This window comes from Emys orbicularis, chromosome 11 (genome assembly GCF_028017835.1).
Source record: "Emys orbicularis isolate rEmyOrb1 chromosome 11, rEmyOrb1.hap1, whole genome shotgun sequence".
In the NCBI taxonomy this organism is placed as follows: domain Eukaryota; kingdom Metazoa; phylum Chordata; order Testudines; family Emydidae; genus Emys; species Emys orbicularis.
Window position 1 is genome coordinate 21,266,604 of NC_088693.1, and position 16,657 is coordinate 21,283,260.

A 16,657-nucleotide genomic window follows, 5' to 3' on the forward strand; every position below is an offset into this window, starting at 1 on the left:
TGGCTTAAAACCATTGAGATGAATGAAAAACATCCATGATTTTTCAAATACTATTTCTTGTATTTAATTTTTTAATTATAATTTATTGAGAGATACATAGCATTAACAAGTGAACGAAAAAGAAAACATTCACATTTTTGTCCTAGTTCTGACTACCAAATTTAAGCTTCACAATATCATAGTAATTTCCGTTTGCATTAAGAATCATATTCAAATATTTTGAATACATATTAAAGAGAGATTTCTAAACTATTATCTAATATTTTGAAAGTTATTAACTACATTGTAATTCACTGTGGATAGAAGCTCGACTTTTAGTCAGTGTATCAGATAACGAAGGGGAACAAATATAAATCTCTATGCATTTTGGGAATAATATGGAAGATGAATACATTATGTACTCTAATGGTAGTTTAAAGATATTTAAAATAAAATTTACCTTGCTGTGCTGCTTTATCATACACTTTCATATGTACAACCCCTGAAGTCTTGTTTCGCAGGACAATGGGGGTTCTTCCATCTCTTTTGTTGCAGGTACCCAGCTGAGCTAGGTTGTGGTCTGCCCACCAGAGTTTTTTATCTGTAAAAATGTCAAGGTTTTTTTTTTTTAATAAAGATAATCATCTTATCAAATAATATACATTTGACAACTAAATCCTTAGTTTCCAAATCCTTCAGTTTTAATTAACTGTGAGTTCCTTAAAGTGTGAGGAAGGCCATCATAATTTAAAAGTATATAAATCACACTTTCACTCCTTTCCCTCCCTCCACAAATTATGGTTCCAAGCATTTTTTTAAAGTGAACATAATGCTTGAGAAGGATGCCCAAGTAAGAGCCATGAAAATCGTAATCTTCTACCTACAGAAAAAAACACAGCAATATGAGAGCATAAACATTATCAGTATATCCTCAAATCCCTTTTGACTTGACCATATTTAGAGATGAGCAGGCAGTCTCCATGCTTTCAGTTCTTGGCCTTAGTGTTCAAATTAATAAACTGCATGTCGATATGTAAAAGCTATTATATTTTTTTATGTAACAGCTATCTGCAAGGAATGATCATAGAATCACAGAAATGTAGGGCTGAAAGGGACAGCAAGAAGTCATCTAGTCCATTCCCCTCACTCTGAAGCACGATTAAGTATATCTAGGTCATCCCTGACAGGTGTTTGGCTAACCTGTTCTTAAACATCTCCAGGTATGCAGAGACCATCAATCAATTTCACACAGATTACAAAAGGAACAAACTAACAACTTTTGTCACAGACCTATTAACAGATTCATTATATTATAAGAAAAATCTATAAAACTTGGTTTACAACTTAAATAGAGATAAGTTTAGTATTTTACACAAATACAAATCTATAAATTGGCCTATGGAAGTCCGTAAAGCTATACTGACAAGACCTGCTCCCAGTCACTTTCTTCATCTTTGTGATATTGATCACATACTGTAGTTGATGCTTTTCTACTCTTTGTCCTGATCTGTCTTTTAAAGTCTTTGATCTCATGTTTAGGTCCAAACTTCTGTTTTTCTTACATTTAGATATGTAAACTGTTTCTTAGTTGTCCTATCAAAACTCTACGCAATGTTAAGCTTTACTCCTTCTTCCTCCTATCTATTTTCCTTTTTTTAATATCTCATTTTTGAGTTTAACTTTGACTGTTGTTGAATGAGTTTCTCCCTTATTATTAAAAAAAAAAAGTTCTCAAATTATTAGGTTTGGTGACAGCCAACAAACCTCTTCCAATTAACTACAAAAAGTTCCACCAGATTGCTAAGTAGCTATTTTTTTCCGCTCTCTCCCATAAAACTCTGACTTGATAAGTTAATTTTTCTATACCAGTATTTCCCATCACTTTTTGATAGCAGTTAATAGATTTAGGGGAGTTGCTCCCCTAACACCACCTTGCTATAGTAATTTTATAATTCTTTTGAAATAATAGTAATTTTAGGAGCAACTAGGAGATAAGTCATCAACTCTTTATAGCATTTATAAGAAAAAGTTTTCAGGATAACTTCATGAAGATATTCAGGGGTTATCAACAGCGAACACCATTATCTCTCTTATGACGTTTCCAGCTGCCTTCCCAAATGTCTTATTTTGGGGGGCATTGTCTATTAAATATGCAGAAATCCTCCCATTTGATTACATTCTCTGCAGCATTTTCCCATCCCAATACCATGCATTTGTTTAATTTTAAAAGGAGGATAAAAATGTTTAACATTGTTCTCTTTAATTGTGTTTATTGAGGTTTAGGGACCATTGCTCCATATGTTCATTTCTCAGTTTTGGTGACTATGCCTATATCAACTTTACACCTTTTCATTAATGTACCTATTTCCTCTAAAAGTTAGAGATTACTTTTTATAGAACGGAGAGTAAGCCTGTGTGTTTTATAGATGTAGTGAATAGGTTTTTTTCCAATTTTTTCTTCTTGGTTTTGCTTTATTGTGGGACAGTGTGGAAAAAAATGTCTCAACTGTAGATATTGACCTACTGGAATACTTGTGTTGTTTGTAAGTTAAGAATATAAGAATAGCCATACTGGGTCAAACCAATGGTCCATCTAACCCAGCATTCTGTCTTCTGAGAGTGGCTGGTGCCAGAATGAACAGAAGAGGGCAATTATCAAATGATGTCCATTCCTTTCTGGCAGCAAGAGGTTTAAGGAGACCCAGAGCATGGTGTTGTGTCCTTGATCATCTTGGCCAATAGCTATTGATGAACCAATCCACCATGAACTTTTCTAATTCTTATTTTGAACCTAGTAATACTTTTGACCTTCACAGCATCCCCTGGCAACGAGTGTTTGTGTGAAGAAGTACTTAATTTTGTTTGTTTTAAACCTGCTGCCTATTCATTTCATTGGATGACCCCTGGTTCTTGTGTTATGAGAAGGGGTAAATAATATTTCCTTATTCACTTTCTCCATATCATTCATGATTTTATAGACCTCTATCATATCCCCTCTCAGTTGTCCCTTGTCTAAAATGAACAGTCTTAGTCTTTTTAATCTCTCCTCATATGGAAGTTGTTCCATACCCCTAATCATTTTTGTTACCCTTCACTGTACTTTTTCTATTTTAATTTATCTTTTTTGAGATGGAGCAACAAAAACTGCACACACTATTCAAGATGTGCACATACCATGGCTTTATATAGTGGCATTATGGTATTTTCTGATTTATTATCTATCCCTTTCCTAATGGTTCCTAACATGCTCTTAGCTTTTTGACTGATGATGTACATTGAGTAGATATTTTCAGAGAACTATCCATGATGACTCCAAGAGCTCTTTCTTGAGTAGGAACAGCTAATTTATAAACCATCATTTTGTATGTATAGTTGGGATTATGTTTTAAAATGTGCATTACTTTTCACTTGGCAACACTGAATTTCATCTGTCATTTTATTGCCCAGTCACCCAGTTTTGTGAGATCTTTTTGTAACTCTTCATGGTCAGCTTTGGACACAACTGTCTTGAATAATTTTGTGTCATCTGCAAACCTTGCCATCTTACTGTTTGCCCCCCCCCTTTTTTTTTCCAGATCATTTATGAATATGTTGAATAATACTGGTTCCACCACAGATCCTTGGGAGATCAATATCCTCTGTGAAAACTGACCATTTATTCCTATTCTTTTTCTCCTGTCTTTTAACCAATTACTGATCCATAAGAGGACCTTCCCTTTTATCTCATAACTGTGTATTTTACTTCTGTTTGTAGAAAATTAACTTACTTCTGGCCTTTAAAAATATATATATTTTCTGTGATTGATTTTTCTGATGTATTTCTTAAATATTTCAACTTCATTGAATACTGTTTCCATTTCCACTTTTCTACCACATGATACTTTGTTAATTAAGCTACCCCTAATCATTGCTTTGAAGGACTCCCACAGCATTTTTTTAAAATCTGGTCAGAATCTTCCTTAAAATGCTGCTTAATTTCCTCCAAGCAGGGCCGGCTCCAGGCACCAGCTTGTCAAGCAGGTGCTTGGGGCAGCCACTCCGGAGAGGGGCGGCACGTCCAGCTATTCGGCGGCAATTCGGCAGACGGTCCCTCACTCCCGCTCAGAGCGAAGGACCTCCCACCGAATTGCCGCCGCAGATCGCGATTGCGGCTTTTTTTTTTTTTTTGGCTGCTTGGGGCGGCCAAAACCCTGGAGCCGGCCCTGCCTCCAAGATACCTTCAACTCTTTTCTAGTCATATATAAGTGGGATGTTTAATCTTTTCATTTTAGGTGTGTCTTCAGTTTCTATTAAAAGCCAAATGAGTGCATTATCTAACCAGAAGATACAGCCTTGCTGTGTTGACATTGCTGTATTAAGCAAAAATATAAAGATTAGAATCTCAAATTCTCCTGTATATTCTACAGATTATTGAAAAGAAGTAGTTTATCTCCTTTGGATTATGACACCGCCAAGAATCACACCAATCATATTCATTCTTTAGAGAGATTAATTCTATGCCTGATTTTCTATCTTTTATAATACTGCTGTTTGACCTAATCTCAAGTCAAGAACACAATTATAATCACCTTCAATAATAATAATAATTTCTTCTCTAAACTCTTCTGATTTTTTTTTCTGAAAAAAGACATTTGACCTTGATTAGGGGCATAAATATGTCCTAATATAGAATTCTATCACCAAGTGTTCCTTTAACTAGTAGACATCTGCCTTCATTTTATATATATATCCTTTAATTGGAAAGGTATATGTTTGGCAATAATTATTGCTACTCCTCTTGTATATGATGCTCTTGGAGAAATTTGGGAAGTGTGAAACCAGTCACCTTCGAAATATTTATGTTCCTCCATAAGCTGTGTTTCTTGTAGAAAACATATATATGGGGCCTCAGTTTGTAAAGCTATTTTTTCTTTTTAAATTTATGTTAAGACCATTAGTATTTATGGTATAGAATATAATTGTATTAGCTATAATAAAGGAGATGCAAACTGTTGGTTGGTAGATAAAACTGTATGAAGAAACAGTAAAACCAAACATCATATAAAGCTCTAATTCTAAATATTGGATTTTTTACTTCTGTCTGATTTTATAAAGAGTAAAATTTTAATTGCAAGTGTATTTGTGCCATTGATATGTCTCTCCGCTTACTTAAACCAAAAATATTTGACACAAAATATCTGCTTTCATTCTTTAAATCTAAAATTTGTTTGGATCTAAAGATTTTTATTTTGTTTACCCACCCAACTTTCCTCCCTCAATCCCTCCCCCATTTATAACATTATCTCACCTTCCTCCTTTCCCTTAAGACCAGCTAGCAACCAACCTATCCACCTCTCGCTCTTTGTTCAACAAAGATGTAGCATTAACTAAATATAAATTTCAAGTTAACCTCTGGAACATTATTATCAGTTTCCCCAATCCCTTCCCCCATTTTATCCCCCCCCCCCCAAAAAAAAATCCCTCAAGTCTTCAGAATATAGTCGGGAGGGGGGGGGGAAATCCACACAAACACCCTTCTCCCTTTACAATGTGGAGATTCACCAATGTCCCAGATGGATCTGCTAACCTGCCCACTCCTACAGTTAAGAGAACTCTCTGTGTGGGGAACCTTAACACCCACCCTGTTTGAAGCCAAGGAACTGTTATTTTTTAAAAGGACCAGTATCTGGCAGGGAGTAGTGCATGCACACACACACACACACACACACACACACACACAATATTACATCTTATTTTAGCATGCGGTTACATTCTTCCTGTCCCCGCAAATCATATAGTTAGCATGTATTTTAATCCTTATTTCCATTCCCCAATACATTCTGGTATTTAAATAATACCCTTACCAAGTGGTTCAGGATACTTCATGAATAAAGCAGACATTGCTTTGTTTCTCTCTCTCATTACTTTCCTCCCTTTTCCTCAGATATATCTTGGATGTCCATCCCCTTATCAATCTTTTTCTTGACTTTACTGTTCCAAGTTTTGGTCATCTCCTTCCTTTAGGTTTGACAAATTGCCAGTCTTCATTTTGGCTTGCTAGTTCAATATCTGTCTCCTCATGGGAGTCTGGACTAGAGTGACCAGATGTCCCGACTTTAGGGTCTTTTTCTTATATAGGCTCCTATTACACCCCACCTCGTTGCGATTTTTCACACTTGCTGGCTGGTCATGCTAGTCTGGACTGCTTTTGCATTCGTTTTAATCTTGTGAGCATCCTAATCCCTTTTATTCTTTCTCCTGTATCACTTGTGGATGAAGAGTAGTTTAATGGTGACACCGTAACTATATGTCATGTAAGCTTCCCTTAATGGTGCTGTGAATTCAGCTGACTCCCTTCTTTTAAGAGTGGTGGCTCCGAGGTCCTGGAAGATCAGTACTTTAAAACCCCTTAGTATTACTACAGGGATCTCTCATTTTGGCTCTTCTTAAAATTTGCTCTTTTTGCACGAAATAGTGAAGTTGTAAAATCATGTATCTTGGTCTAATGGAATTTTTTTTTTGGGGGGGGGGGCAATACAGGGATCTGTCTCTCAAGCTTTTTGTCTTCCCCTGGGTCTAAGAAGGTACATTGAATTGCACTAGATCACACTTTGTCACTCCTTTAGGGAGACCTTGTTCATTAGGTTATTTCTCTTCTCACAATTCTGTGTGTCATAGGTACCGACTCCACGGGTGTTCGAGTGCTGGAGCACCCACAGAAAAAAAATAGTGGGTGCTTAGCACCCCCTGGCAGCCAATTCCCCGCTTTGTCCCCGAGTGCCTCCCATCTTCTGGCGGCCCAGTCGATCAACTCCCCCCCCCAATGCCTCCCACTCGCTGCAATCAGCTGTTCCGTGACATGCAGGAGGTCCTGGGGGGGAGGAACGTCGATGGGGCGCACTCGGGGGAAGGGGCTGAACTGGGTGGGAAGAGGCAGGGTGGGGCGAAGTGGGGGCTGGAAGAGGCGGGATGGGGCCTTGGGGAAGGCATGGAGGTGCTGGGGTCTGGGGCAGGGCAGGGGTGGGGGAGTTGTGAAAGGGGTGGAGTGGGGGTAGGGCCGGGGCTGAGTGGGGGTTGAGCACCTCCAGGCAAAGGAAAAAGCCAGCTCCTGTGCTCTATGTCATCCACCTTCTCTGCAAGATCTCTTTCCCCCCTCCCCAGCATTTCAATTGTATTCTGCAGCAAAGCATCCGCAACCATTCTCCCTCTCATGCCTGACTCCAGACCAGTCACCTTCAGGTCACTAAGATCAGCCTTAATTTCATCCAACTTGGCATCTACAGAGGATTTTAAGGCTCTAAAATTGGAAATTATCTCACCAAAATCTTTCTAATGATAGGGATCTCTCTCACCTGTTCCCTTCCTCACTGAAAGACCTAGGTCCAGCCACTGCCATTTTGGAGTTTTCCAACTCTGCCTGCTCTGCAGTCTCATTACCTTTGGAATACTTCTTCTGAAAATATTTCTTCAGATTGGTCTCTTTATTTGGATTGCCCTTCTAAGAGTTAGGAGAAGCTTTTGGGGGAGTTGTGGCGGGGGTAGGGGGTGGCGATGTCCATGGATTGTGACAGCTTCAAGCTGTCATTCAGCTCTGATGATGTCACTTCATTCATTTCAGCAGGATGTTCTCTCCGAAGTCTCATTAGGGCGATTTAAATATCAACATCAATAACTGTTTCACTGCTAATCATTTTAGCCAAAACATCCAGCTAATGTACTTATTCAGTGGGGTTAGGTATCATACAACTTATATGGAAAAGACCTATGTGATCATTTTATCCATTTCCTGGGGTTACTGCAAGATTCTTACAGTAAAGACACTTTTCGGTATTTTGCCTGTTTAGTTAAATATCCCAAGTGATGGGGTTTTCACCACTTTCTTAGGGGAGGATATTCTATAGTCATTGCAAGCCCACAATCAGGATTTTTTTTCTAGTGGGTGGGTTTTTATTTGTGTAGATTTTATTTCCTTTGCTTCTACTTTTATATCATCTCTTCTAGTTACACCCATGGTGTAACTAAGGTGAGTCACAAACACCCGAAAATAAAAGGAAGGGATGGTAGCCCCAAGGGAGGAAGAAAAGGATCGAAGTCCAAATCTTTTGTTAGGCATCTGTAAGGCTTGCTGATGGATTCTTCAACCTGCTGAATACACGTGTCTCTTCTTGGTTTTATTCTGAATACATCTCTTCTGTCTGGTCTTCTGGGACTGGCTCTGTCATTTGCAGACTTGATTATGTGGAACTGACTTTTCATTCTCCTGGACCTATCTGCATTCCATTCAACACACACCCACATAAGGGTGTGATCCTTGTACATTTCATTGCTTTTCGTGCTTCCTTGTTGATTTAGGTGATGTCACCTTTGTAGTGTTGTCAGACTGCTATCATCCCTTGCTTCTAGGGAGCTGATAGTTGTCCTCAAACATAGGTCACAAGCGTGATGATCCAGAAACTTTTTTTCTTAAAAAAAGCCCATTGAGGAGGTCCTTAAAAGCTGCCTCAACCTTTTGATGAGGATTCTTGTTCTCTTTACTATCTCAAAAATTGCATCATCTACACTGAGATTGTGAAGATTTCTATATCCTAAGCCCTAAAGGCATTGAAAGACATCTTTGATCTGTTTGCTCACGGTTTTCTCTTTAGCACATATCAGCTGCCATCTACTATTTAATACATGTGTTTTAATACGGACAGATGTAAAGTTATACATCTAGGAACAAATAATGTAGGCCATATTTACAGGATGGGGACTCTATCCTGGGAGACAGTGCCATGGAAAAAGGCTTGAGCATCATGGTGGACAATCATCTGAAGATGAGCTCCCGGTTTGACACTATGGCTAAAAGAGGTAATGCAATACTGGAATACATAGGGGGAATCTCAAGTCATATTATCTCTATTTGGCGCTGGTGCAACTGCTGCTGGAATACTGTGTCCAGTTCTGGTGCCCACAATTCAAGAAGGATATTAATTAATTGGAGAGGGTTCAGAGAAGAGCCATCGGAATGATTAGAGGATTAGAAAAACATGCTTTTTAATGACAGACTCAAGAAGTTCAATCTATGTAGCTTAACAAACAGAAGGTTATGGGGTGACTGGATAGTTTATAAGTGCCTATATGGGGAACCAAACTATGATTATGGGCTCTTCAATCTAGCAGAAAATGGCTAGAAGTGGAAGCTAGACAAATTCAGACTGGAAATAAAACATACTTTTTTTTAACGGTGAGAATAATTAACCATTGGAACAATTTACCAAGGGCTGTGGTGGATTTTCCATCACTGACAATTTTTAAATGAAGATTGGGATGGTTTGTTTTTTTTTCTAAAAGATATGCTCTAGGGATTATTTTGGGGCAGTATTATGGCCTGTGCTTTACAAGAGTTCAGACAAGATCATCACAATGGTCCCTTCTGTCCTTAGACTCTATGAAAAGATGGGCTTTTTTGAACTTTTGACAATCAGCACCTTCCATCTTTAGTGAGGAATTTACTATCTCCAACAACAAAAAGCCAGTGCTTCCCAACTGGTCCTTCATCAGCCAGGAAGGACAGGATCCAAGACACAGATTGTGACACAAGGTTCTCCTAAACTCATCTAGAATCTCTGTAAATACTTCTGCCCAAAATTCAACACAGAATATCTAGCATTTAGCCCCTCCAGACAATGACCTTTCTCCATGGCCCTAGCCAGATCTGCCCAAAGCTATGAGTGTTTATCTGCAAAGTAAATGTCCTCAAAACAGGAGGCATTTTCAGCAGCAACCAGACAGAAAGAGTCTGGATTAAATAGGCTAGCTAACACTCAGAACACATCTGCTGAATGAGAGTTTTAGCATATTTGTGTCTCAGAGCCATAGCATAAGAATTAAAAAAAAAAATGACACAAGCTATCAGCTTCAGAGCAAGTGACTTCTGACACTCCCTCTTCCATTAATTGTTACAGGGAACCCACAAACCATGGTGATACGTTAGGATGAAGCCAGGGAAGAGGCTGCCAAGAGACCCTTCTGCCTGTTATTGAGTACAAAAGATCATTATGGAGTCCTCACAAAATACTGCTGAGCATTCATCTGGCAATAACTTATTTTCGCTTCAGAAGCCTCTGGAAGCACTCAGGTTCTGTTACCTTCAAAGGGTGAACCTGAAAACAAGTCCTCTGCTGTGATAGAAAAGATGGGTCCCAACTAGGGCTGTTGAATATATATATTTTAAAAGGCTGTGTGTGGGGAGGAGGGGGAATGTTTTGCCAGCAGAAATTTTTACAAGAAAAATATCTATTTTCTCTACTTTTTTGGTTTTCAAAGAAAACATTCTAAATAAAATTTAGTCATTTTTGTTTTGTTTCATTTTTCTGTGAGAAATCCCACAGTCTTTTTCTTTTTAAGTGAAAATAAAAGATGAGATAAAATGGGTTTTTCCTCATTCACTGAAATAATTTTCCTCTAGTCTTAACCTCATACTGCAGGAGGTAATGATCAGTCCATGACATCGGAACAATATCCAGCCCTACAATCTCCTATCCTGACCCTAACACTAACTTCAGAGTGTGCACAGATATATGGGTTAAGACTATGGCCATCTAAAATAGCCCCATAGTTATGTCCACAAAACTTTGAGTTGCACCATACGTCCTGCAGAAGAGACACCTTCCCCTCCACCCCCCCAAGCAAGTGTTAAAAGGATCATCAGCCTCCTTTGTATGCCTCAGGTTAGTTATTGAGTCAATCACTCCAGGCAAATCTTAGGAGGGTTGGTACTATCCTTGTAAGCATTTTGGACCCCTCCCCGCCTCCATTACCAAGCCCACCCTACAGAGTATACCTCAGCAAAGAAAGGGCCTAGGGAAATTAAATTCCAGCAGTCCTTTGAAATGCTATGCTAAGCTTGCTATAGCTGATATTCCCTGTGTGCAATATTAAACAAAATATTAATATATTCAGTTATGATATGTTAATCAGCTAAAATTTGGCCCTGACATTGTATCTTTTCTAGGTAAGTCCAGTAAAGAAAGAAAGTTTAATCAGTTTTCTTTCCAATTTTTTGTTATAAGGGGTTGAGAGGGTCGGGACACCATCACTCTTCCACCACTAGCCCTTTAGGAATCATGTTTAACAGCTCTATTTTTAGGGTGTTTTATGAACCTTTTGTCAAATTGACTTAATATTTTCTTCCAATATTCTACCTCAATACCAGAAGTAACATAATTTTGATTTTGTGTGTACATGAGGAATGAAAAAGGGGACGAAAATTGGATCTACAGGGGGAAACAATTTCAACCATAACTTTCATTTTACTATGATAAAATTTTAATTAGGTTTATTCATGAGTTATGACATATCTAGATTTACTAACTGTAACAGGGCTCCACATCCCACCCCTCTTCCTGGGGCCCACTTGCTGCTCCCAATAAAGCTCAGAGAGGCTTCAGGGTTGTGGACCACCCATGTTTTTATTTATATAAGGTTCTCCCACTACCAGTGTCTATCTATATACAAGTCTTGCAGGATTAGTCACCTCCTTTACAGGCAGAGGCAACCTTCAGCTAGGGGGCCTCCAATTCCCTCCCTGACTGCCCCCTCTGCTTTCTGGCTCCCTCCCAGCCTTTATAGCAGGTGTTGCCAATCACCAGGCAGCATCAGGCCTTTTCCATCAGCCTCAATCTGTTTCCCCTGATTGGAGCTGACTGGGCAGGGGCTAATTAGGTGCTTTTGCACCAGCACCCTGCTACACTAACATAGAAGTGACATGCGATGATATCAGTAGCAGCATAAAGGTGGGGGCGGCAGGAACATGCTCCATGAGGGAAGCCATGGGAAAATGTATAATTTTAAAGAAAAAATTGAAGTTCTAGAATTAAATGTTTTGGGCCAGGTTTCAAAGGTTGAGCTGAGGTGCACTCAGTGCATGACTGATGATGGTGAATGTATATTTTTTATATAATTCCACGCTCCTAATTTAAGTGGCCTCAGCATAATTTAGAGCACTGCAATGCTGTGTTGGCTAGATCACTCTCCTACTGACTGCTACATTAGCCATGAATTGACAGAGCTTACTGCACTCTAGCTCCACCCCTCAGACATGCAACCTGCCCAAGAAGAATTCATAACTGGGTTTCAGGAAGAAAGCAGGTGATATAGAGCTACACACGCTGGCTTTATATTACCTGGATACATCCCTTATGTCAGTGGAATTCCCAGCATAACCTTTGTGTTGCTTTGGGAGCACAAAGAGTTGGGATCCAAGATCTGACCCTCTGTATACTGGCACGTGGGGTGCTCTAGCAAAGCAGCAGTATGACATCTTGTTCCTATGTAATTAATACAGAAAACTTCACATTTTTTCACCACTGGATGTAAGCAGGAAGACTGGTTGTACCAAATACCAAATACTGGTTGTACCATTCCAGATAGCTCGCTATACTGAAAATGCAGTTTCCGCTCTCCTTTTCTTTCTGAATAATATGTCCAATCCATTTCTGCATCCCTCAGTGGAACATTTAATCAGACTATTTTGCTTACTGTGCTGCTAAATGAGACTATTACTGCTCTCATAAACAGTAAACTGTATTTAGACCACCTACCTCTCCTGCTAATTCCCATCATGTAATTAGACAATCCTATTATCTTTGTTCTAAGATCACAGAATCATTTTTTTCACAATAGACATTAGAATTACAAAACTATTCACCACAAGATAATCTCATCACTAGCCCTTAGAGTATTGGCCTTCTTTGGATACAGAAGATAAATGGTCTCCTGCACCTACACATTTAAAAAAAAATCTAAATAGATCAAAATACACCACACACTGATTCTTCCATCTTCCTTTCCATTGTTATCAATGTGATTCCTGGATGTTTACAAAAATATTTTAATAATTAAAATATTGTAATAGAAATATTAAAAATATGGATTGTGGAAGCAAAGAAAGAACTGACAGGAAGGGGATGCACCATTTTATTATATTTCATTAAGAAGGCCTTGGGGGAGAATTAGAGGGAATAGGGTATAAAAGGTGTTAAGAAGACTGAAAGGTGTAGAAGAGCTGGGAGTTAAAGGTCTCAATCACATAAGAAAGTTGGACTGGGAGTTTAAGTATCTTGAAGTCAATGCACATTCTGACATTTCAATTGTATGAAAAAAATACGAAGTTCTGAAGTCTAGATATCCTGGAGAAAATCCTCCAATGACCTACCTGCCAAAAACCTGAGCCAGTCTGAGTTGGCCAGCTACGCCTAAGAGCTAAAGAGCAAAGTGTTTGAGTGTTCAGATTCAATTTGAATGGGCAATATCAGATAACTGCCTCATTCCAAACAATCTGCAATATTTCTACATTTGACTGTAAATGTTCCTTATAAGCAGAATATTGGAATGAATATTTCTACTTCATTCATTCATTCCTGAGCTCTAATTAAATGTTAGATTGAATTCATTTCCTCTAAATGTACCACAATCCAAAATATAACTTTCCCTTCAGCCTAAACAGTTAATTAACAATTGTATTTCAAACTCAAAATAATACTCTCATAATGGTATGCTAGTAAAATATAAAAGTATAAAGATAGAATAAGAAAAAAGGATTATAAAATTATCTTTACAGCAACCTATGTTTTATCTTTAAATACAGTTCTTGATTTAACATAAAAAACACTTTGAATGGGGAAGAATTTCACCTTCACCGAATAGGAGAGGATGCATCAACACTATTTTAAGCCTTTAAGTGATATTCCTAAATTTAAATGATTTAATTGTTGCATTTATGCTAATGAGAGTGCTCTCCAATCACTAATTACAATCTTGTTGCTGAAACCAGACTATAATATACATTACAATAGTTATATTTATCCATTTTGTAGGGTAATTAGCATTAAGAAGAGCAACATATTGGGAAACAGCAATTTACAGTGACAAAAATTGCTACACTAGAATTGCATACTCTCCTTTGGAGATTTCAAGCAGTACTTTGAATGCAAATGTTGATGGGTCATTAGTTTTCATTAATGGTAGTTTGAGTACTTAGGAAGACAACTATGCACTGCACTTAGCACTGGGCAAATTGCCTAGATATATTTCATATATTACTGTTAATGTAATGAAGTGTTATGGCAATTAGAAGACTGATGGCTTGGAAAATTTAGGTATATGTATCTGAATTTTTTTGAACTAAGTAGCACCTCTCACTACAGAATTAAACACCGCAGAAGTAAATGGGACTATTTGTATAGTTGGATGTTAGAAGAAAATGGAGCAGGTTGACCCAGAGGCAGATATGAGTACAGGCTTCTTTATTGCGATACTTGTTCCCTGGACCCAATTGTCCAGTAAGCACTGAATTAGTTACAGCACATTCTTTTTGTTTGTTAGTATGTACATGCCTACATCCATTACAACACCCCAAAACCCCTTATTAAGTAATAGAAACACCTACTGTTAGTAAACCCACCCCTATCTATTACTCATAGCATTACACATGTCATCCAGACACTTTTACCTTGAAGATACATTTCTTTGAAATAATCTGTTGCCATAAATCTCCCTCATCAGCAGTTCTCAGGGGAGGGAGGAAGGGGCCATGAGCAGTTCGCAGGGGAGGGAGGAAGAGAGGGGAAGATAACATTTCTTTTACCTTCTTTTACACAAAGGGCATTTCTTGTGCAGCTGCATTCTTATCAATCCTTACAGGCAACAGAGAAGGGAAGAATCTGGCATCTTATGTATTAAACAAAGAAAAATACTGCCTACCTATGCCTTTGCCCACTAACGCCATGTCAGCACATTAGCAGCTTCGGTGAAATTAAGTCAAGACCATATCAAAATCCAGTAGTTGATAGATCAGTTATATCCAGGGCCGGCTCCAGGCACCAGCTTAACAAGCAGGTGCTTGGGGCGGCCAAGGGAGAAGGGCGGCACCTGCGGCAATTCGGGGGCAGCAGGTCCCTCACTCCCTCTAGGAGCGAAGGACCTGCCGCTGAACTGCCGCCGCCGATTGTGGCTTTTTTGTTTTTTTTTCCAATTGCCACCGCCGATCATGATTGCGGCTTTTTTTTTTTTTTTTTTGCTTGGGGCGGCAGAAATGCTGGAGCCGGCCCTGGTTATATCAAACTAGTAATCCGATATAACTGAAATTACAAAACAAATATATCTTATAGCTCAGACATTTTCTATATGAAACATTAAAAGTATAGTATTTTTACTAGATTTTTGTATGTACAGTAATATGAATAGTAGAATAAATACAAATATTTATTCATTTTCAAAAGGTCATCCTGTTAATGTATTAATTCCTATTAAAAGGCATATGTTGATGCTTTTGAAATGCTCCTTCTTGAAGTTTTATTAGCATTTCACCAGGAATAGCATTTACTATCTAAATATATTAATTCAATACAGAAAATGTAGTAAATTTAAGTTAGTGTAACAAAGAATTAATATCTTACATTAATGAGTATTCTTTTTGTAAGAGCTTTAATTTTAAAAAGTGATATGCAACTTGAATAAGACATACAAAAACAACCTTAACAATTAAATTTGTAACAAATAATAAATTAGATTTTTGCTCTCTGTATTTATTAAACATGTCACCAACAAAAGACAGGATATCCCACATTCATAGAGATTAGCATAGCATCACACCATATAAGAACATAAGAATGACGATACTGGGTCAGAGCAAAGGTCAATCTAGTCCAGTATCCTGTCTTCCAGCAGTGGCCAATGCCAGGTGCCCCAGAGGGAATGAAGAAAACAGATAATCATCAAGTGATCCATCCCCTGTCACCCATTCCCAGCTTCTGGCAGAGGCTAGGGACACCATCCCTGCCCATCCTGGCTAATAGCCATTGATGGACCTATCCTCCATGAATGTATCTTGTTCTTTTTTGAACCCTCTTATAGTCTTGCCCTTCACAACATCCACAGGTTGATAGTGCACTGTGTGAAGAAATACTTCCTTTTGTTTGTTTTAAACTTGTTGCCTATTAATTTCATTTGGTGACCCCTAGTTCTTGTGTTATGAGGAGTACATAACACTTCCTTATTTACTTTCTCCACATCAGTCATGATTTTATAGACCTCTATCATATTCCCCCCTTATTCATCTCTTTTCCAAGTTGAAAAGTCCCAGTCTTATTAATTTCTCCTCATATGGAAGCTGTTCCATACCCCTAATCATTTTTGTTGCTCTTTTCTGAACCTTTTCCAATTCCAATATATCTTTTTTGAGATGGGGCAACCACATCTGCACACAGTATTCAAGACGTGGGCGTACCACGGATACTCTCCTGTAAAAGGCAGCATCCAATTATGTTCATACAACATTTAATATTTGAAGTTATGAACTGATGTCCACGTAGTCTCTTTACATATGTCCATTAAAAAGACCTCTTCTCTCGCCTCTCATCTGTGTGATCAATTGAGCTTTTTAATACATTTGGGGCTCCCTCCAAGTGCTTAAATAATCATTTTTAAATAGATCCCTTACTCAATTTTAATTTTTTTTTATTTGAAGACTATCTAACCTTTCCTACCACACTCAGCACTTGTCTACACGTAATATGCTGCTTGACACAGCTGCACTATTGTAGCGTTTCAGTGAAGAAACTACCTACACACCAATGGGAGGTCTTTAAGGGGTATGTAATCCATCTCCCCAGGAGATGGTAGCTAGGTCAGAAGGAGAATTCTCCCATTGACCTAG

The 16,657-nt window shown here is 38.3% G+C and overlaps 1 protein-coding gene across 1 annotated transcript in view; it reads right to left on the reverse strand.

The window, feature by feature from the left end:
* Window positions 1–16,657, reverse strand: part of LRP1B (LDL receptor related protein 1B) — a 1,070,902-nt gene that overhangs the window by 404,675 nt on the left and 649,570 nt on the right. Inside the window, exon 33 of the mRNA XM_065413676.1 lies at window positions 440–580. Within this exon, the coding sequence (XP_065269748.1) occupies window positions 440–580 (141 nt within the window). The remainder of the gene's footprint in view (window positions 1–439; window positions 581–16,657) is intronic.